General features: G+C 40.9%; 1 protein-coding gene across 1 annotated transcript; it reads left to right on the top strand.

The window, feature by feature from the left end:
• Positions 1 to 56: 56 nt before the first annotated feature.
• RRP1B (ribosomal RNA processing 1B) lies at positions 57 to 22,963 on the top strand. Its single transcript, XM_066177080.1, has 16 exons — positions 57 to 204; positions 4,278 to 4,360; positions 5,321 to 5,378; positions 6,069 to 6,154; positions 7,430 to 7,491; positions 8,864 to 8,993; positions 10,374 to 10,438; positions 10,922 to 11,085; positions 11,288 to 11,382; positions 12,241 to 12,338; positions 12,763 to 12,782; positions 13,194 to 13,319; positions 13,985 to 14,718; positions 17,551 to 17,697; positions 18,442 to 18,508; positions 19,594 to 22,963. The coding sequence occupies exons 1-16, from the start codon at positions 72 to 74 to the stop codon at positions 19,782 to 19,784; spliced, it is 2,259 nt and encodes a 752-aa protein (XP_066033177.1). The 5' UTR covers positions 57 to 71; the 3' UTR covers positions 19,785 to 22,963.

Below are 22,963 nucleotides of genomic sequence, written 5' to 3'. Positions count from 1 at the left end.
GGGCAGGGCAGGACGGGCCGGGCGGGCCGGGAGCGGCGCAGCAGCGGCACAGGGCCGGGCCGGGCCGGGCCATGGCTCCCGCGGCCGTGCAGCCGCCTGAGGTGCAGTTCGCGCAGCGCTTGGCCGCCAACGAGAAGCGCATCCGAGACCGGGCCCTCAAAAAGCTGCGGGGCTACATCGGCGTGCGGACCCAGCGCCCCACCGGTACGGACCGGGCCGGCCCGGGGGCCGGGGGGATGGACAGGGACCGGGATGGGGACGGGAACAGGTCCGGCGCCGTGGCGTGGGGAGCAGCGGCCCCGCCGGACGGACGGCGTGGGGAGGGAAAGGAAGCACCACGTGTGCGCCCTGAGCCCGGCACGCCTCCTCGGGGCTTCTTCTCGGGCTTTTTTTTTTTTTTTTTTTTTTTCCTTTCGCTTTACTTTTTGCCTTTTTTTTTTTTTTTTTTTTTTTTTTTTTTTTTTAATTTTTACTGTTACGCATATATTCCACCATGTATACGCACGTGTTGCCCCGGTGCTGCCCCAAGCAGCAGCCGCAGCACCCGGGAGCCGAGGAGGGACTCGGGGATCCTCGCTCGGGAAGCCTCAACCTGCATCGAAGGAGGGTTATGCTGGCAGCATTAACAAATCCGGGTTGGGAGCAGGATGGCTCGGGTGCTCTCGTTCCCAAGGAACAGAGCACTGAACGGATCCAGGCTGGAAACATCCCGTAATACGCGGCATAAAGTTTTACTTTGTGTTGTTTGTGAGGTGATGTCTGAGTGTTTCCATGACTGATATTCAGGAGCATCGGAGGGAATCGAGGAAAGCTAAGTGATACTTCAACACTTGTGTAATTGCAGCTGATTCTGTGTGACCCATTTGGGTTACCTCCACTTCATGGTATCAAAAGCTTTTTTCCTACATTTTTCCAAAAATTCTGCTTGGAGCCTTATATCAGCACCTTAGAACTATGAGTCCAGTGGTGTCCCTGGAGTCGCTTTGAGGCTGGCAAGGCCAGTCTGAAGCTTCCTGCACCTGAAAGTGCCTCGTGCACAGTTTCCACATGCATATGTGTTACTCTTATACTTTATATTATATATATTATATATAATGTAATCTATAATCTATATTTTATGTTTCATTTATATAAATATACATTTTATAAGATGTTTTATACATTATTACTATATATTTAAATTATATACTATTGCATATTGCATCTATATTTTATATATTAGTATATGTTATATATAGGGCTTTTGGGAACCAGCCTAGAGCTGACCCCAAGAGCTGAACTGCAGCTGGAGTGCTGGTTGGACCTCAGTGAATTCCTTGAAAAGACTGCAGAATGAATATTTTTTTCTTGCCTTTCCAAGTAGTATTTGATCCATTAGCCACATGTGACAGAGGGAAGGACACTTAGAACAGCCTTACAGGGTCAGGCCAGGCAGCCAAACAGTCATTATCCCATTCCTGACAGTTAACATAGATCTAGGGATTGCCTGGGGACTAGGACTCTGTACATCATGTGCCTCCCAAGTACTTTCTGCTTTTTTTAGCTCTAGATTTCTAAGGGTGACTCTGTGTTCAGTAGTGCTCAGTGCATCTCACTGCAAAGTGCAGATTCCTTGAAGTTTGTGGAAGCAGCCACAAGAGCCCATAACTGAGGGAAAAGGCTGCAGGTTCAGGCACTGCTTTAAGACATCATGAAACCATCACAGGGAAATTGCTCAGTTGGGCTGTGAGCCTTTTGCATGTTAAAATCAGCACTCCGTGGAATGCAAATGAGTAGGAAACAAGGGTGACTAATTTCCAGAGCTCTTAGATTTACTTGCTGTTAGGTACTATCCAAACTGGCAGTACTGAAACAAAGATTAACTCCTTTGGGCTTGGAGAAAAAGCATGTTCAGGAGAGAGGGTTTTTTTAAAAAGTTATTTATTAATTAACAGCCTCATACCCACCCAGGGTTCTGAGAGGGATGAGGCTCACACATCAGGCAACCCAGGTAAGATGCCCTAACCTGAGGAGTTGAGAATGTGCTGACTTTGGGAAGAGGTTCTGGGATTCAGCTGATGTTCAGGTGTTTTATCGGGTTTTTTAATAGTTTATATAGCAGGACTGCTCTGTGTTGTCTGTGCTAAGGCTGAGCTTCTTCACTGAGTCAGAGCTCTTAATTTTCAGCAAGAAGTTAAACTCTGTGGAAGGCATTGAACTACCAAATGAATTGATGAAAGAATAGTAAACACAAATTACTTCTCGTAAAAGAGGGAAGCTTGCTGGAGGGTTTCCTGTCTGACTGAGCTTCACTTACTTGGCCCTGGATCTGTAAAGGATTTATGTAATTTCCACTGAAGTATGCCTGTGTGAATCTGGTCCCTTGCAATTATCTAGAATAGGAAAAATTGTAACAAATTCAATGATAGCAGTGTCAAAGCAGCCTAACTCCCAAACAGAAATGCTGACAAGGCTTGCATTAAAGTAGCTGTGAGTAGTTGTAAAGTGGTAATCCTAGCTCCCACAATACATAGAACAAACTTACTGTGCATAGGGACAGTTACAATTCAAATTCAATACAATTCAAGCCAAAATCTTTCTCAGGATAGGTGTAAGGTATAGAAGGCCTTCAGTTCTGGGCACTGTGGTTGCTAGTACAATACATTCAGGTTTTAAAATAATCTTGCTTTAATGGTTATTATTTGCCAGCTGTGGCTGGGGACAGCACATGAAGCTGAAAAACAGAAAACACTCTTGGAACTACTCTTTTGAGTCATTAGGATAAGGAAATTACTCTAATTTTGGTCAGAGTCTTATGTCAAATGGACACTTATGCCTAGGACACTTTAAAAAGCCCTGTGTATATGAAAAGTACTCCCATGAAGGTCTGTGTTTTCTTCCCTCAGAGCACAGGATCAGGCTGTCCAGGGCAGTGGTGGAGTAAATGTCCCTGGAGGGATTTAAAGGATGCGTAGATGTGGCACTTGGGGACATGGTTTAGTGGTGGCATTGGCAGTGCTTATCTGAGAGGTCTTTTCCAACCTGAATAATTCTGTGATTCAATTCTGTGCACTCCTGAGCCACATTTATGGGTGATGCCTCTGTCTGATGCCTCCATAGGGGTAATGCTGCCTGTGAGGTTAAAACTGATTCTTACCACTCAGTATGTCACATATCATTTCCTTAAGAAATGTCATTAATTTTAATATTTCAATTGATATTAAATCAGTGAATCCAATTGTTTCGTATTTTATCGTAACAGTACTGTCAAATCTATGTTAAATTTATAATTAATGCTTAACATTACTGGACACATTGCTTCCTATATAGCATTTTGCTTATTTCCTCACTTCTCTTTTTTTTTAAGCAAGCAGGACTAACATGTTTGCACTGTTTTTGTCTCAGTGATAATTGCTTTCAAATGACTTGGTCCAAGGAGAAGGTGAAACAATTTAGACCTTGCACTGGGTCTCAGGCTTTTTGACTGGCAGATCCCTGAGGCAGTGATCTTTTTGGAGCCAATTTGAGCTTACTGAAGATGATGACCTTTTCAAAGTGTTGTTTCATGAGATTGCTTGGGAGTATTTAATAGGCCATAGTTTGAAAATAGCTGTAGTAGGTCATTGTAGCTGCCTTGTAACAATGTACTGTTACAATTTTACTTCACAGAAATTTAGCTGATGTAATGAAAAACTCCATTCTTGAGCAGGTGTTAGTGACTTTATTGCTGGAATGTGAAAATATTTTTTTGCTGTTAAAATCCAGGTGTTACTACATCCCAAGACTAACTGTATCAGAAATACTTTTGTTATAGTTGCTCAGACTCTTTAGCTATAAAGTTTAATGTAGAAATAAATGTGTTGATTGCTAGAAGTTTATTCTATCAAAACAAACCTCTAGTAAGGAGTAAAACTATTGGTAAAGTGAGACTTCTGTTAAAAGCAACAAAACAAAAAAACATCATGTCTCTTGTAAAACTATTTCTGATACTCACATTAAAAATTTCTTTCAGACTTGGTGTTATAAATGTGCCAGAGACATTTATCAGAATTATCTTTATTCACCTTACTTGTGATTGCTTTGAAATCTTTGTTGTTTCAGTACAAGGTAGAAGCTTACAGTCACTGAATCACTGTTCTAATGCAAATTGCCTTCCAATTAATGTGCTTACAGTGGGAACCCAGAGAAAATAACAAAAACAAAGCAGAAAGCTTGGAGCAGAGGGAACTGCATGAAAATATTTTGGTGGAAATGTGTGGGGTTTTTTTCCTTTCATTCAGACTTGTTCTGTACCGTAGGTGGCTTCAGTCAGGAAGAACTGCTGAAAATATGGAAGGGCCTTTTCTATTGCATGTGGATGCAGGATAAACCTCTGCTTCAGGTATGGTAACTGAGTTTGTATTTGCTTGAGGGGGCCCCTCCAAAATACACTTTAGGGACATACTAATTTTTTTTTTTTTTTTTAAGAATGAGGAAAATGAGCTTTTTTTTTTTTTTTTGCTTTTTTGCTTTTTGCTTTTTTTGCCTTTTTTTTTTTTTTTCTCCCTGCAGCCCTTCTGTGGCACCTGCCGGAGAAGAGTTGACTGTTACAGAACACTGTAACTTGGTGATCTGAACATGAACAGATCATTTTGGAGTCTCCTTCTGAGGGGCAGGTGTAGCTGTTGACCTTTCAGAAGGAGAGCTAAAATAGATGCCTTGTGAAAGGTTGATTTTGTGTAACTAAAGCAGCAACAGCAGGTTGCCCTTAACTGCAGCTACAACATTTTGTGCAGATGTTAGTGTGAAACTTCCACACTTAGTTTTCCTTTGTTAGTTCAGTAGCCCTTCCTCTACCACCAACTTTGTCCCTACTGCATATTTTTGTCAACTTCTACTAGTTTGTCTCCTTGCTTTCCAAAGATACTGGTTTTGGAGTACCAGCTCTCAGTAACCTCAACTTTCAAATCACTTGTCTGCATGAACAAGGTTTATCTCACACACAGCTCACAACCCTTTGCAGAGACCTATATGAGAGCAGTGCCCCCTAAATTTTGCATCATTTAATAATTCAAATACGTAGGGTTCTTCTCTTCCTAATTTAATTTTGTCTGCTTTCAGAAAGATGATTAGTGCAGAGATCTGGTAAAATGAACAGGTTTTGATACCCTTGAAACTTCTCTTCCAGCTGACCTAGTCCCAGTGCAAGGATAACTGCAGTACTAAAGCAGCTGTTGAGAGAATGTTTTTAATTTTGAGAGGTGCTTCATTAAATCCATACATTGCTGTTTGCTGGTCATGTGTTTAGTGAGAAGACCAAACTCTAAAACATGCCACACTAATTATATTTATTTACTTTTAGGAGGAACTTGCAGCCAATATCTCACAGCTTATTCACGTGTTTCAGAATACAGAAGCTCGTAAGTACTATTTAGTTACCTAATGCTTTGTAAGGTACTTCCCTCTTTGGTGGTTCCACTATCACACTACCAGAATAAAGACAGACAGTAGAGGGGCTGTTTTGGTGGGTTTTTCTATCCTTTTGGTGCATCTGGTTTGTGTGATTCCATTAAGGGAGGCATGAGCTGCAGGTTATTTCTGCCTGTTGCAGGAGAACAGTTTTGTTTTCAATGTGATACAGGTGAGGTTTTTCAGGATAGGTAGCAAAACAAACTTGTCCCCTTATTTCTCCATTCTGCAGAGATTGTTCTGTGTATTTCCTGCTCAAAACCAACCTTGTTTCATGAGCTGTTAAGCCCCTGGTATTCAAAATGCTTATGAAATGCAGTACTCAGTGAACGGCAAAAATGCATGGGTAGAAATGGGTGCAGAATAGATATTCTGCTCAAACTTGTGTGTATATAACACAGAATAGATACAAATCTGTCCCTGTAATTAAACTTGTTTTTAAAAGTAGCTGTGTGCCTTTTCTTGTATTGTTCTCAAGTTTAATTGATTCTCGTCCCAACGTCAAGCCTGTCTTCCCACAGCTGTGTCTCTGTCACTAGGAGAGTCCTAGGGAAGTGCATCCCTTTCTTGAGATTCTTTCAGGTTAGCAGAACAGCCCACTGTGCCAGACATGCAGGTGTTTTTTCCTTGCCCCCTTGCAGGACACCTGTTCATCCAGGCATTTTGGCAGACGATGAATCGGGAATGGAACGGGATTGACAATCTGCGTCTGGACAAGTACTACATGGTAATTATCCCTCTCTGGGTGGTGTTTTCTCCTGGAAAATGGGTGGTGCTGGTGTGCTGGAAGGCAGCTCTGTCTGCCCGTGAATTGGTGTGTATTGTAAGAGAAGACAATGTATCATCTTCTTGACACATTGCAAGAGATGTTTGTTTTAAAGGCTTTCACTCACCTCTGCGTGAATCTAAAAGCCAGTACTGTTTATATCGTGCTCAAGGGCTTTTTCCTTCTAACATAGTGATTTTTCTCATTGATTTCTATACTGCAATATTAATAGTGTCTCAAAGGACACTGTATCAACAGCAGTTCACACAGAACACATATTTCACACAGAATCACTGGGTTGGAAGAGACCTTCAAGATCGAGTCCAACCCAGCCCTAACACCTCAACAAAACCATGGCACTGAGTGCCACATCCAGTCTTTGTTTAAACACATCCAGGGATGGTGACTCCACCATCTCCCTGGGCAGACAATTCCAGTACTTTATTATTCTTTCAATGAAAAACTTTTTCCTAGTATCCAACCTGTATTTCCCTTGGCGCAGCTTGAGGCTGTGTCCTCTCGTTCTGTCAGTTACTGCCTGGAGAGTTGTTTAGATCAGACTGTTTCCAGACTCTTTTATGACTTTGTACTAGAACCCCAACTTTCCTCCGGTAAATTATCCACTGTACTATATTCAGTAGTCAGAATTCTTTCTATAGGAAACAGAATATTAAAACAGGAGCTAAAATCTTAGAAAGCATACCTTCGTAAAGAGCAAAATCCCATTATCTTCTTCTTTGAAAGAAGTTAATTGCAGGCACATTCACTGGTGGTTTTTCTTTCCTAATATTAGCAGATATAAGTTACTTCAGTAAAGTGTTTTGAGCCAGCTGAATGTGGCTGTTTTACATGTGACTGTTTCTTAGTGCAATTTTCAAGTAGATTAAATTATTATTGCTACAGTCTGCCTCACTGTATCCAGTTTAAGCTGTGCCTTTTCTTAGATTAAGGCAGCACTTAATGAAGAAATCAAGGCTGTGAATCAAGAGAAAGCTGTATAGTAGAAATGGATTTTTTTGTGCTTAGCATGTGAAAATGGTTTCTTGTCTTTTTTTGCTTCATAGCGCCTTTCTGTTGCTTTGCATGATAGACAATCTGTCAAAATGTTCATGTGAAGCAGCTTCACCTTTGTCCTATAGAGGTTTACCAAGGAGTCTGTTCATATTAGGAGTCACAGTGACTCTTTTACCTGTTCTCATAAGCAACATGTTTAATAACAGATTTTGTGCTTTGCAGCTGATGCGTCTGATTTTGAGGCAATCCTTTGAAGTGCTGAAAAGAAGTGAATGGGATGAGGGGTAAGCAGATTTCTCAATGTTGTTTCATTATAAGTCACCCAATATACCTGTATTCAAATATTGTCATTTAATAGATTCTTTTTTTTCCATAGAGGCCACTGTCATGAAGTCTTAACATTAAGGCTTATTTGTTCTTCATATCACTTTGTTTAGTAACATAGTAAGGCGTTACATGTAATTAAATTAAATACAGTATTTAATGTATTTAATTTTCTGTTGTAGCCAGAAGAGCTATCAATGAAATATCACCTACAGAGAGACTAGACAGGGAACCTGCATCCCAGAAAATACAGAAAAGGATTTTTTGTTTATGGTTTTCTGATTGGCTCTGACTTTTTTTTAAGTGTTTATTTTACTGTGGTTAATAATGGTGACTTCTCTTCTGATAAGACAGAGCCCTTTAATTGTAAATTAGCCTCCTGTTTGTTGTAAACATCAGTGGTTTTGGTTGTATTTCTTCCATACTCTATTAAAAGGCAAATAATTGCAGTCACTTGCTCTCTCTAGTGCTCTTATGCCACTTCTAAGCTTGTTGTCTTTAAATTAATGAAGAGATTAAAATCTTTCAAATAAAAGTGCTTGATAACCCAGTGTTAAGGTTATCCTTTCTTTCTCTGTCACCCTCTGAAATGTGGGATGCACACAGGCGTGTTTTTATGGAAACAGAATGGAATGCAGAGCTAAAGGACACCCCATCCCTCCTGTTCCACCTTAATTTTGCACTGGGTAAATGCCCTCAGGTTGAAGAGATGAAAATGTTCCTTGGCAGGAGCAAAAGGTGTGGGAGGAGGTTTGATAAAGCTGAAGCCCTTTTTCCCTCACACATGGTCACCCAAACTGATCCCTGACAAGGTTTCCTATGGCTTTGGCCTCCATCTTTCCCTGGAAAGAGACAGTGTGGGATGAGAGGATCTTGATTCCTTTCTTTGCAGAGTGAGGGAGCTCAAGAACTGCCTTTCCCTCCTGAGTGGAGCCGAGAAGCTGCCTAGCACGATTTTCTTCCCTCTTGTCTTTTAAAATACTTTTTAAGAAAGGTGTATTAAAGTAAAACTGAAAGAATGTTTATGGGTTTTCAGTGTTTTGAATTCTCTTTGGGCCTGGAAATGTTTGTTCTGGGCAAAATTGCAGCAGGTGCCAAAGAATGCCAGGGGAGAAAGCTTGGAATACACAAAAGTTCACTATCCTGAAGGATAGCAGTAATAGGCCTTAGGGTAAAAAAAGAAGGAAAAAAATTTAAATTGGATAGCTGTCCATAACTATAAAGAAGTGGAATTTGTTTTCAAGACAAGAGTTTGTTTTCAAGGCAAATAAGACATGAGCAATTGAATATGAATATCTTGGGGTTTTTTTCCTCTTTGTTTTTTTTTTCCAGTCTAGTTGAACCACTGCTGCAGCTGTTAATGAAAGAAATTATGGACCCAGACAGCAATTCTCCCACTGGGATAAAGTTCCATTTCATTGATATCTATCTGGATGAATTGGCTAAAGTTGGTGCAAAGGAGGTTAGAAAATACTTGGTCATTTTATTCCTGATTGATGTTGACTGTGGCATGAAGCATCTTAAATGTAATGTTTAGATGATGTAATTTTTAAAGGTTTTAAGTATAACAACATTGAGTAAGCGTGAAGAAAGTTTATTACTACAAGTTATGCTTTTATTCATGTCTTTGACAGTGGGAATATGGTAGTTTCTCTCAAGTTCCTGAATACTGCTATGCTGCTTCAAATTGAGGTTGGAAAAATAGTGATAGAAAAGTTAGACTATTCTCGTTTGTTTCAGAGGGGACTCCCTGTAATTTCCCTTGTGTGAACATGTTTTCCAGTGTTTGCTTTTGCAAAAGCTGACATAAAGCCTGCTCTTGGCCCGTTGTGTAACACCTAAATAGAGGAGGAAAGTGAGCTTTCACAGTTGTCTAATATTTGCTTATCGTTGTCTGTGCATTGTGCGGTTTACCCTCCACATCCAGATGTTTGCTTTGCTGGTAACACCTGTCTTGCTCTGCTGCGTGTTTCTGTGACGGTTAATTAATGGCCCTTAATTTTGGCTGCTGTTCCGGTGGTGCAGAGTTTTGCAGCAACAAAGCCAAGGAGCATCTCTCCTGTCCCTCTGCCCTTCCTGTTGCCCCATGTTCATCCCAGGCCCCTCAGCTACCTCCCATTGTCTCAGGCCTCTGATACTTCTTGCAATGGACAAAGCTGTCAGCAGTTTTCCCGTTCGTATTCCTTGCAGTCAGTATTCAAACCAATCCTGCCTGCAGGTTTTGAGGCTCTGGATTGTGGATCAAGTGGGGGAAGAAGTCTGCACCAGAGAAGTGTGAGCACTTGGAGCCTTAATAATTTCTTCAGCTCTAAGTCACATAGCTGTGGCTAAGCCACTCACTGAAAGCCTGGAGAGGGGAGCGAGCCCCCCAGACTATTTGAAATCACAGATGATGCTCATGAATTGGATTTTGAAGGGAAGGGTGTTTATCTTTAGCTCTACTGTAGCTGAGAGGGTTTTGGTGCAAGCGGCCCAGTTAAGAGAATCCCAAATCTTACTCTTTTCTGCTACAGACCTTTGGGAAAGTACACAAAATTGTTTAAACTTTCTCTGCCTCCTTGTCTAAAGTAAGAAGCTTTGTTGCATTTCTGCACTCAGCAGAATAAAATCTGCAAGGCAGTCAGTGTTTTGATAATACCTCCAAGGAATATCTGGAAGTTAGTGGTAGCAGTGGTAACAAAAAGGCCCTAGATACCTCTGCCAGCTGGAATTAGATAGTATGCTGAAAGACTTAAAGAAGATCCCCCAACACCAATTCCTGTACAAACACCAATATTCAAGGAATTTCAGTGTACACATACAGCATTTTCTGTACTCACTTTTTTTCTTTCTAATCAAACAGCTCACAGCAGACCAGAATCTCAAGTTCATCGAACCTTTCTGCAAAATTGCTGCCAAATCAAAGGAGTAAGTTTAATGAAAGGATAAATATCTTTTAAGAATTAAGAAACTCTGAACGTGGTAATAAATAGATCAAAGGATCATAATTACAGAATTTAGAGAAGAAGGGTATTTTACCAGCAATGTGCACAGTCATTTGAAGATAACTTGTGTTTATCTAAGCTATCATCTCCATGGATTTATAAGAATTATATCAACATTTGTTGGGTAATTTGTCCAGTTAATTTTTTAAAGCATAGAGCAGCTGAGCTGCTGTAATATAGGTTAGCATATAAAGAGTGAAATTTAAGAAGGGCACATTAGCAGGACACTGCTTGGTTTAAATGACTTCTCTTTAGGGAGTAACAGGTTCAGTTTCATCATCTGAAGAGCTCGGTGTTCTTTCACTTTCCTTCTCATCCATCTTCCCTCAAATTCCCACTTTTTTAACATGAGAGGGGAGGGTGTTTATGGTCTGCCTTGGGCTCACCCTGCTCTCCTGTGCCACAGTCGGCGTGTGCTCCACGCTGTGGCCACCGGGGTCTTTGAGATGATCGTGGATCAGTCCCCCTTCGCCATCGAGGACCTGATGAAAGAGCTGGGGACCAACAGTGATGAGGAGAATTCTTCTGAAGAAGGCAAACAGGAAAATGAAGAGGTGCTTAAAACCAAAGGTAAGGAGGAAACTCTAAATTGCCCTGGTAAGACTTGCTGTTTCCTGAAAATACATTTCTGCTCTGAACCAATCAAACACACATTCAGGGTGTTGTAAGGATAATTTTCCCATCTTCCCTTCAGATGGGCTTAATAAAGCTTGTTCTTTGGGAGTCACTATCTCAGACAAAGCATTAATATTCAGTCTTTTTTCTATAATAGCAGATAGATGTCTGTCAAGAAAATCAGCAGAGAACTCTGTAGAAAAAGAGGATATCAGTGAAAATGCTGATGTTGAGATCGGGACTGTTCTTCAGGTTTGTGGCTCTTTTGCTCTGTTACTGATATCTCTGCTCTCTTTTTTCCCCATCCCTTTCAAGAGATGCAGAAGAGTGTTAATGGATAAACATGTTAAAAATTTTTATCTCCTGATTTGTTTTAAGGTGGTATTTATGTAATGTGTATCCTGATTTGTTTTAAGATGGTATTTATGTAATGTGTATTCTGTGAGTGGTAGTGAAATAAATGCATGTCTAAGTTCCTCTTTCCTCTCTCCCATACCTTCTGTTCTTTGTTTTCTGCTCCTCCCTTCCTGTTTCAAGAGTTAAAAAACGTGTGTGCTAAAAGCCAAGTCAGTGAGGATGGGGAAGCAACCAGCCTAATTTTCACTGAATGTGGATGATGAGATACATAGGAGAGAGAGTAATATGTTACAATTTGGGTTTTCTAGACCCAGGGCTAGCACAGTGTAGTGATTCTGAGAGATCCTCCCATCAAACACGCGGGTGGATACACTTCATGCATCTGTGGCTTTTAAGCAAGAATTAGGACATGGCACACTTTAAGTCTGATATTCAGCTAAATATTCATGGGAGTTTTGAAGTGGGTTGGCTTCTCTCTTGAGTAAGAATTCAGGTTAGGAGCATTTGAGAAAGTGATACCAAGTTCAGCTGTTCTGTTAATGAAGCAGCCATCTGTACAAGTCCCTGTGTGAAAGGGGTGTAAATTTCAACAGAGAAAAACATTTGGGGTTTAAAGAAAGTGTCTGTTTCAAGATGTGTATCTTTATAATTCACCTATTGAACTTAATACTTGATATATTTGTAACACGAGTTGCCCTGGGTTGTCTTGCATGGATAAACTAAGAACAGCTGTGTTGTACTTTCCTCCAACAGTTTGATTACAAGGCTGTTGCTGACAAAATCTTCGAATTTGCAAGTAAGAAAAATACACCTTCCCTGAACAGAAAGCGGCTGTACAAGCTGGTCAAAAAGTGAGTTCTGCTGAAACACACCTTGTCCTAAGTTACTTTGATTTTCTTTCTGCCCAGCCTCTCTTGTCCTGGTGACATTGTCATGCTGTTCCTCATTGGTACCAGACAACTGCAGCCAGCTGGGGCTTGTCTGCACAGTGTGGGTTTGAGCTGCAGGATGTGACATCAGGTTGGGTGTGATACAAGGAACAGATGCAGGAAAAGTGTAAAACGGCTGTTTTCTCAATAGTTTCAGTGATTTGGTTTGAGTTCGGGGGTCTCTGAGGCACTCTCCTGGTGTTTGTAACTTTCTATGCAAAATATGTTGTTCCTATTTTGACAAAACCATAATAAGTACAGTGATGCTGTTCTGCTACTGTTAGTATTGATACTAAATGATTAATAATGTTTTGGTTTTTCCTTTCTCCCTTCCTTTCACCTGCAGGTTCCAGGACTTAGCAGAAGGTAAGAACTGAGCAGCAAACAGAGGCAGTAGTTATTTTCCATTAAATGAAATATAATGTTCCCATACAATGTGTATTGGAATTATTTTTTTCCTCTCTTTTAATGTGTATTTCAAGAATATCGTATTGGGGGTTTTGTGGGTTTTTAAGATCTCATTAAGACATGTTACATATTTTTTGTGAGGTGGCCACATTCCTTTCACCATTTGAGCAACCCTGTACTTTGTCCTTAAATGAAAGATGATTATTCGTGCTTAAACAAATAGGAGTCAGTCGTATGCTTTTCTTTAAGGTTGGATGGGGAAAAAGGAGTTGTTTTTTCTTTCTGTGGGAGTTATGCTGTATATGAACAGCATAACTGTTCATAGAAGTAGGACTCTCAGTTTTCTGATACCTTATCCTTTTCCAACAGGAATCTTCCCCCAAGATATTCCAGAAGATGTTTCTACAGATGAAGATGATGATGAATCCGGTAGGCGAAAGCGAAAGAAAAAAGCTGTCAAGCCTTGGCAGCAGAACGAGCTGGAAAAAGTAAAAGGTAAGGCAAGATCAATATTTGGGAGAGAGACAATCAGCAGTGACTTGTGCAGTTTGGCAAGCTGTCAGATAGAAGCTGTTCTGAGGAAGGCAACACTATTGTTCAGGATGTGCTCATTTGTATCCTGTTGTGATGAAGGTTAAATGTAAAATTAAGTTCTCTTTGAAAGTGGGAGGAGTTCTCTTCCCAATTCTGAGGCAAGCCTCACCTCAAAAATTTCAGTCAAAAGTAGAACTGGAAGCATCTGTTTGCATTGCTCCTTTGAGCAGGTGCATTTACTGTAGGAAAGCAGAGACATGTCAGTCCTAAAACAGGATAAGTGCTAGAATGCAAGAATTTGGGGATGTTGGAATACTGAACCCCTGAGCTGCCCTTCTGATGAGCTGGGTAATAATTCTTTTGCTATGAAAAATAGGGTTGCCACAGGGAATGGTTTAGATCTTACCTGTGACAAGGCAAAATTAGCAAAGTATTAATTAGGCCAGACATCATCAGACTGCAGTGTCCTAAGCAGCTGTAACCGTGAAACTGTTGTGCAGGCTGATAACAGGAAAATGGTGCACCTATTTTAAAAGAAAAGAACAAAAATAAAATAGAATTCACTTGTTGTAAGTACCTTTGTGTTTCACATGTGTGTTATGGTATTCTTTTGGGGATGGATTTAGAGGATAAAGAAGAGCTGTCAAGTTTGAAGGTGCCCTCAGCTCCCCAGAGGAAGAGGAAAAAAAGGAAGAAGAGGGACAGCCCAAGTGCTGATTCTGGAACAGCTGATGAAAGTTGTGAGGACGGAAAAGCTGAAACATCTGGATCTAATGCTTCTAGCCAGGAAAAAGTGCCAGAAAATAACAAGGAGAGGAAGAGAAAGAAATTGCTAGGAAATGAGGCCAGTGAGACCACAAACGTAGCAACTGACACCAGGGAAAATCAGAGTATCTGTGTGCAGAGCAGTCTGACTGATGCAGAACAGAGTAAAAAGAGTCAGTTGAAGAAAATGAATCCAAAAGTGCAGAATGTTCCTGCAAAACCAGTGTGTCAGAATGGACCAGGCACTGCCAGTGCAGCAGAGGATGTCAGCCCATCTGTCACACTGTTACCTCCTAAGGCTGTGAAAAAGAAGCGGAAGGCAGGGGCTGTCCTGGTGAACGGGGACCCCCCTGTGCAGCAAACTGACCTGAAACCCAGCAAGGAAGGCTTGCTGGGGACCCTGCCAAGAAAGGCAGGGGCTGAATCTGCACCCTCCACGCTGAAGACAAAGACAAAGTTAGTTGGTTTGAAAGGGATGAAAGTCTCCAGTCAGAATGCAGCAACTCTGAAAAAGAAGAGAAAAACGAGCGAGGTGCTGGTCCCTGTCGAAGCCAACGGAGTTCTGGAGACTGTGTGCAAGAAAAGCAGGAAGGTGGTATGTACATCTCATTCTTTTCTCTACCTGCTTCAGGAACTGCCAGGCTCATTTTCAGATTTGGCTTTAGCTTTCTGAGCATGGGGCTGGCTGGGCTCTTGCTGATGTCATCACGCATTGTCACCAAAAAAGAACTTGATACCCCAGAAATCCACACACATTGCTACATTGCCACACCCCCCCGTACAATGACACTAAATCCTGTGCCAGCCACTCAGCTGGAAGAACCCATCTAGCTGAAAAATGGGATGTTAGGGGCAAGATGGGGTTGTCTTTTTTGTCTCTTTTTTTCTTTGGTCCTTGGGTTAATTATTCTTTTGTGTTGGGTCCCTGGTTGAGCTTTACAGCATGCTCACAAAGGGCATCATATTTTGGCAAAACAATGAGAAATGGGAAGATGGAACATCTCTTCTGCAGCAACAGCAGCAGCACACAAGATAAGGATCAGCTCCTTGTGAAACTGCCCACAGCAATTCCAGGAGTGGCTTCTTTTGCTCACTCACTGCTCCATCTTTAAAAAACTGATTGGACTGTCTGGGGAAAGTATTTGGGGAGAGAAAATAGGCATTGGAACATCGGAATAGAAAATATGACACTGTGACCTTTAATCTCATCGGTGGCTGTGTGATCATGTTTATGAATGGTCCAATTTTTTATAAAGGCAATACTGTGTTTCTTCACTAGGAAGGTCTGGTGTCTTTTTCAAAAATGTATGCCTTGCAGTTTGGGAACAACCTATTTTTTTTTTTTTGACCTCTCTGTCTTGCCACTTCCATTTTCTTCTTTGTAATAGGTACAATAGGGTTGATTTTTCTCAGTGATTTGAGAGTCAAAAAGCATTTTGCACTGTATAGTTTTGGTAGTGTGGCTAAGAAAGAGAGTGCAGGTGTTCTTCCCTCTCCTGCTACAGAAATTCTTTTTAACTGCTCATTTCCCATGCGCATATTCACCCTAACGCATTCAGGGGTTTAGTTAACATTCTTTGAATTCTTGCTGACAGTCTCACTTTGATGGAAAAAAAAATCATAAAGCAGAGATGAGATTATGAGTACAAGAAAGAGTTAAAACTGCATGTTATGAGCCTATGAGCTCACTTCTGTTTGACTTAAGTTTAAAAGGGTAGGATTAGTTAAGTAGTGCAGCCTTGTATATGGAGATAACTACTCAGTCCTTCACAGGAGAAAAAATTATACTGAAACTTTGCTTAAATAGTAATAAGATAACTGACATTTTCTATTTTTTGATGATGAAGTGCTGAGAGGGAAGAGCCAAAAGGTTTCTCTCTCCCCACTATTCAAACTCCATTTCTCTCACTGTGAGAAAGTAGGAACCATTGGCTTTGTCTCCTGTTTCCTCAATCTTCCATGTTTCACACCTGGTTTTCCTTTGTCTATAAAAGTTTACTTTCTAAGAAAATATTATTATGACACTCCTATCTCTTTCTGTAAGACTTTGCTGCAGGTCACCAGCAGGTTCCAAGATCTGTGATAGATTCAAGATAAGAAATTCCTGCAGACTTCGTGGAAAGCAGTTGTTGGCACAACTTAGCATGGGCTCTGAGGGAAGGGGAGCAGCACAACCCCAGCACTGGGCTGTTGGCTGTCAGGGCAAGGGCTACTGGGTCGCTCTGCCTGTGGAATTCCAAAGAAATTATGGCATTTGCTTTTTCTTGCTCAGTGCAAGTGTGTGAGTGTGTATGTTAAAAGGGAGGAGAGGGACGGAGACAATAAACATACTTGGAAGTTGAGTCAGGAGGAGGGAGAATACTGATGGAAGAAAAAGGAGGGCAAGGGTAAAGCTAAAAAGCACAAATGCAGAGGAAATTGAGCTTTGCTAATTTTGTTTTCATTGCTTAGAAATAACGTTGTTTTATTTCCTGATTTTAGTTATGTAATCCTGGCCTTGTGCCCAGAAATGAGGGGCATGTTTTGATTCTTGATTTCAAGGACAACACACACCTCCAGAGAATTAGCTTCAAATATTCAGAGGAAAGAGGAGGAGTAGAAGGGAAAAAAACCAGACAAGATCAGCATTATTTCAGAGTTGTCTCCACAATTCAGAAAACTAAAAGACTTGTGGTTTTTTTCATTTTATTTGAAGCAGGCCTTTTATGGCCTCTTTTGATTTTCAAATCAAAAGAGGCCATATCAGCTGTACATTTTCCACAGTTTGTCAATGAATGCCTTTGGAATTCCATGTCTGTAGGTTGATGAGAAGCATAACTGAACTTGCCCTCACCACAGTTCACAGACAGCAGGTTAGAAAGCTCTGCCAGTGCACGTCCTAAGAATTGCCTTGAGTGGAGACAAGAATTGCTTTAAATGCCATAGAAGTATGAATTTTAGGCAGCAAACCAGTAGCACTACACAATAGCTGAAAGTATAGTCAGATTTCATACTCCATTTTTTCCTTCACTGTCTCCATCTCAGCCCAAAGCTGTGTTTCTTCATTAGTTATTTACCTTATTCATCCAGAGGTACCACAGAAGAGTTTTTGCTTATGGTGAAGGAAAAAAAAATAATCACTTGTGTGCAGGAGAGCTGGATCGATTGCAAAGCATCCTCATGCACATGGAGAAAACGTGTTTGTTTGCACTCTGCTGGGCTTGGCAAATCTGTTACAAATTCTTCCTTTTGTGCTTTGCAATGACTTTCCTATTTCTGCACAGAGCTTGCCTTAAACTTCCGCTTTCAGACATGCTAATTGCAAAATTACCTGCTGGGAGCTAAACACGATAATTAACTGATGAGAGTGTGTGGTCAGCACTGCACTGGGTTTTAGTTAACTACAGTACTTTGTACTGAAGCATTTTTCCCTTTCCCTCCGTCACAGGAAGGCAGTGCTCCTCTGTCACCATTAAAGAAAAAGAAAATGAAACCAGGAAGTGATTTTGTAAAATTTGAAAAATCAACTGTACCAAAGGCAGTGTTCTTCAGGAAAGCCAGAAGCACCATCTCTTCCACCAGGACATCCATGCAGGTGAGGTGGTCTCACAGAGGGCAGCTGAGTCTGGGGACAAACGTCTTCCCAAGCAAGCTCCCCAGCAAAGGGAGCTGCTGTCACTCCTGCTGTCTTTTCCACTCCCTGTTGGTCTCCTAACATGAGCAGATATAACTGGGAATGCTGATGCTTTCCCCTGTTATATACAGAGTCACACATGGTTCCAGTGTTTCAGAAAATGACCTGTAGATGTGTCTGAAATCTCTTTTTCCTTCCCCTCGGCTTTCAGCCTTCTTGTTGAACACACACTATTCTGAATCTGCTCATTTGTCAAGAAAGCAAAAACTTGAACTAATTTCAGTTTTTCAGAGGGACTTTGAGCCACCATTTCTTCTCATTGGTGGAGTGGCAACAGTGCAGGGCTTTAAAAGTCTGCCCTCTTTTCTAGACCCTTTTAACATTTAAAGCTTTTCAAGTTCTTTTAGCAGTTTGAAGACCGAGTGCAGTGGGGCCAATCTGTTTAACACACAAATACCTTCTTGTTTGTTGTTGAATTGTGTAATGACATTAAGGAGAGTATGTGATTTCTGCACAAATGGAACGTTTGCTCTTGGCTAGGAAAACAGTGCTTCTTAGCAGCAGTCAGTGCCAGAGGATTGGGGCAGTTCTAAAGCAAATGAAGGAAGGAATAGGCTGCTTTACATCAGTGGGGTGCAGGTGAAAGAACTCAAAGCATTGCCTCAGAAATCTTATTTTATTTCATGTCTTTATTTTGCTTTATAGCTGAACAAACTGCAGACACCCAGCTCCAAAAAAGTCACGTTTGGCTTGAATAAAAACATGACTGCAGGTGAGTCTGATATGCGTGTTTGTGTCCACAGTCTCCCTGGTAGCTGAGGAATGAGGAAGCTGCACACACTCACACACTTGTGGAACACCTCTAAAACAGGATGGTTCCGTTCCTTTTTTTGTCTCAATATTTGTATTTAGTTTACAAACCCTCCTCGAGTTCCTTTCCAGATGAGATGGTGAAGTTTAGGACTTGAGCAATTCCAGGGTGCTGCATTAGTGACCTGCAGAAGGAGCCTCATGGATGGGAAACTGCAGCAGGGTGATGGACTTACCTTCCTGAGCTGCCTGTTTGCAGGGCTCCTCTGGAAACACATGCACTTCACAGTCTTCATTGCTCACTTCTGTTTCCCAAGGCAAAAGTGCTGATATGCTGATAAAATCAGACTTTGTAGTAGCAAAGTTTGCTTTTTATCTTGGCTGCTTGGGGTTTATTAATGGTCGTGAAGAGACAAAGGTCACTTCCCTTCTGTAAGCAGGCAGTGTTTTCCCTGTTAAATAAATGTCTTGCTCCATAGCATAGAATTCTATTACATGTATTCATTTAGCTACTTTTTAACTCTCTGAGGTGTGCAGTAGGTCAAGTTAAAAATTGAGAACAGTGTATTTAGGTAAATGTCTTCATGTTAATATAACATATCTGAACAAAATGAAAAAAACACATCTGACCAAAATGAAAATTGCCCCTCTGCTGACTGAAGGGATGGCCAAGAGTCTGTGGAGCTGTTCAGCAGACAGAGTACAGACACTGCTTACCCACTGTCATCTTTTAAAGTCCAGTGTGGTGTTTTTCAGGATAGCTGGAACATTTGTGTCTGAGGAAAAGGGCCAGAGTCTCTGGTGGTCTGTGGAACCACGAGGAGGGTTCACAGTGGATTGCAGCAGATCCTGTTCCCCAGGGGGCTCTGCTGAGAGATGTGCTTCACCACCATCTCTTTTCTCTGCCAAGTCTTAGGCTTCTGATCCTTGCTGGGCTTGAGGGTCTAACTCAGGCTTCTAGGGCTGGGAAATTCTACAGTTGATTGACAGGCCCAGTTATTCCAGGGGTTGCATTTCTTTTTAACTTGTTGGCTTGTTTTTCAACAGAATTTAAAAAGACTGACAAAAGTATATTAGTGAGCCCAGAAGGACCCTCCCGTGTGGCTTTCAATCCTGAACAGAAACCTCGTCATGGGGTGCTGAAGTCACCCTCAGTGACCCCCGCAAAAGAGCCCCAAATGAAGAGACCACTTACTATGTCAGCTAAGAAGAGACCAACTTCTCTGGACTTCTTTTAAACCAACAAATGTGGCCTACTTTTGTACAGGACATTTTGCTAACCTAAAATGTTCTCTGGAGGTATTTTGAACTTCTTTATTTTTTTAAGTTAATACAAATTGTATATACAAAATTCTGATTATGACCTGGGTCATTGCTATTTTGAAACCACTTCAGCTCTACCTTGAAATACATGTTTTGTCTTTTTACAGAAAAGAAAGAAAATCCAATCTCTGCTCAGGTTTGGTCTATGAAAAGTATGGTCTCTCCCCATGTCATTTCCAAGAGACTTGTCCATTTAATTAAGGAATGTTCAGGGTTTGATTGTTCCAGTGATTTTTTTTTTTTTGAGCCAGTATGAGACAACTTGCATGCTGTTAAACTGTCTTTCATTAGACAGAGTTTAAATTAGAAAATGGCAATGTAAATTTTAAGCCTACTTGATCATGTATTTTAAAATTCTACTCTCTCATTTTTCATGTGTCACCCCTGGCATCCTGTTAATTCTTCTGGAAGTAATTATTACCTCGTGTCTCTGTTTAATAACAGCTGGACTTGGGTAGCTTTGCAGCTAGGAAGTGAATTTTTCCTGGGATAAGAAACTCTTAGCTGTTGCTCAAGTGGTCACTGGTGCAAAAAAACCTTCACAGCTGGTTGCCTGCTGAGTTAGGGACAAGTCACCACATTGTTTTCAGTAATGCAAGTGCCAAAGCTGGCTTGAGCCTGTCACAGCGTGAGCTGGCTCCTTCTCGTCACTGGACTGAAATTCGTGCTCTTGCGCAGGAGAAATCTTTGATATTTCCAGGTCTTTCCCCAGCCCCTTCTGCTGCCTTTCCTGAAGGCCTGACAAGAGTCCTGATTTTCTGCTTTAGCAGCTGATATCACCACACTGTGCCAGAGCTCAGCCCTCATTCAGTGCATGAACCTCTGCCTGGACTGAAGGGAGCTTAGATGGGTGTCGTGCATCTTTGGGTAGGACACGTCTCTCTGAAATCTTTGGTGCCTCTAAGTACAGGCTGAAACTTTACAGCCCATGCACCTTGGTTTTGGTTTTGATGTAGAATCAGATGTCCACTTGGCATTTCTTGGAGTTCCATTTTTATTTGGATATTTTATTGATACTATGCGTGTTTTGTTTTTAATTTACTTCTTTGCTAAAGATTGAGGTGTGTTTCTGCTAGAGATCATTTATGTAATCTGAATGGGAACAGTGAGGAGGGGAAGAGTAAATTAGAATAAAACCCTTTTTGATACAATTGAAAGATTTTAAATCTTTCTTTGGAAATTTTCCTTACGTGAATGAGGCAAAGGCTTTGCAGCAGCTCTCTACAATAGAGCTCAGCTTGGAAGCACAGCCTGGTGCCAGAGCAAAGCTGTTCATGAAGCTTCACAGCAGTTATTCCTGTGATCTTGTAAGAGAGAGGGTGAACCTGCTTCATTACCTTGCCTTAGGATAACTGGATTATCAGTTAAATAAACTGATGAATGTTTATTTAGCTACTTCAGCCAGCAGAATTACATTTTGTGATGTATTTGCATACTTCAGTGCTGTTTTTTACCAGTCCTTGACGCTGTCCGTCCTCTGCCAGATTACTCCTCATAAGCAACTGTATTTTCCTCATAAGAAACTGTTTTTTTGTAGCTCATCTACGATTGCTTTGAAATACTGGGGATACTTCCAGATGGCTGGTTGGCCTCAGCTGTTCAATTCTAACCCGTCCCAGTTCTCTCACTAAGTTTGTGGCAGTCCATGGTTTGTGGTACTGCCAGAAATTAATTTTGCACTTGTTTTTTCTCATTTACAGTGAAGGACTGAATTTCATTTGGTTTTGGTATTGGTTTAGGCTATATCTATTTCTGTGATCAATAAAAAACTCTGGAGAATACATTGATAAATTAATGATACTTGTTTATGCAAGTACTGTTCATTTATGATTTTAAAAGGTCATTGTATATTAGCATAATGGATTTTGTTGACAAGATGATGGTAAGTAGGGTGTAACAGCCTGTTCAGTATGTTGTACTGTTACTTTGTCCTGTGGGTGAAAAGTCTCCTGTGGAATATGCATAAAACCATTTGTATGTGCATGGTTGTGAGTGCCTCAGGTTGGAGATGCCACATTCCTCCAAGGATAAAGATGCAAAAAATCACTCGGTGGATCTGGTGTGCACAGAAGAATCCAGGATCCAGAAACACTGGGGTTTGGTTTGGTTTTAATACATATAACTTATTATGGAAATGTAATGGTTGTCTGGATCTTTTTCTGTTGATTGTAGATCCACTGAACCTGTTGCTTGTCCAACGATTTTGTTGCCCACAGTGTTAAATGGAGAGGGCAGAAATGGCAGTCAGGTTTTTATCTAAAATTTTAGTGATGTGATTGCTTGTTGCGATGCATTCATAATCCACCTGTGCCACAGAACTGGTGCAATGTTTTGTAAATATACCTGTGAGGTGGGTATTGTCTTCAGTGGTGTCTGGAATTTCATTCAGGACAACTTTACAAACAAAACCTGACCATTGTCAATGCAGTTTATTCAGCATTGTTGGGTTACATTTGAATATGTTACCCAAATTATTTGGATAGTGACAATGCCCATAAACATTAAATACCAAAAAAAAAAATAAAGAGAGAAAGAAAAAAGAAATATAACTCACAGTATCCACTGCACAGACACAACAGTACTCTGAGGAGAGATGTATTGGTAAGAAAAGAGAAAGGAAAACTCATCTGACCACCTGTCTGATGTCACTTCATGGGTCTTTTTCAGTGTTATTCCAGCTCCCTAGCTGCCAGCCATGCTCTGAGTCAAAAATAACGTGGCCTAACTTGTACAGGACAGTGTTTTTTAATGATTGTCTCTGTATTTTTCTTACGAATCTGATCAACTTTGTCAAGCTCTAGTAGTTTATAATTCTTTGTAGCTTCAAGAGAACTCAAAAGCACAGAATTAATTCAGCAAGGCAAAAAGTTGAAATTCTATTTCAATTATTGGATATGCAAGATGTCTAATAGTCTGTCAAAACTGTGTGACTTGGAAAGTATCCAGTGCCCTTTGTCATGAATTACCTGCACTGAGATTTCATTAGAGGCAGGAAAAAAAGTATCATTTTATGTTCCTCTTCAAGAGCATTGTTAATACAATGTCTAAGCATTACATCATTTAATCTAGTCCAATAAACCATATTTTTTGTGGA

The sequence above is a fragment of the Chamaea fasciata genome, unplaced genomic scaffold (genome assembly GCF_029207755.1).
Source record: "Chamaea fasciata isolate MVZ Bird 193981 ecotype frontalis unplaced genomic scaffold, bChaFas1.0.hap1 SCAF_2, whole genome shotgun sequence".
NCBI classification, from domain to species: Eukaryota; Metazoa; Chordata; class Aves; order Passeriformes; family Sylviidae; genus Chamaea; species Chamaea fasciata.
This window is presented reverse-complemented; position numbering and strand designations above follow the sequence as displayed.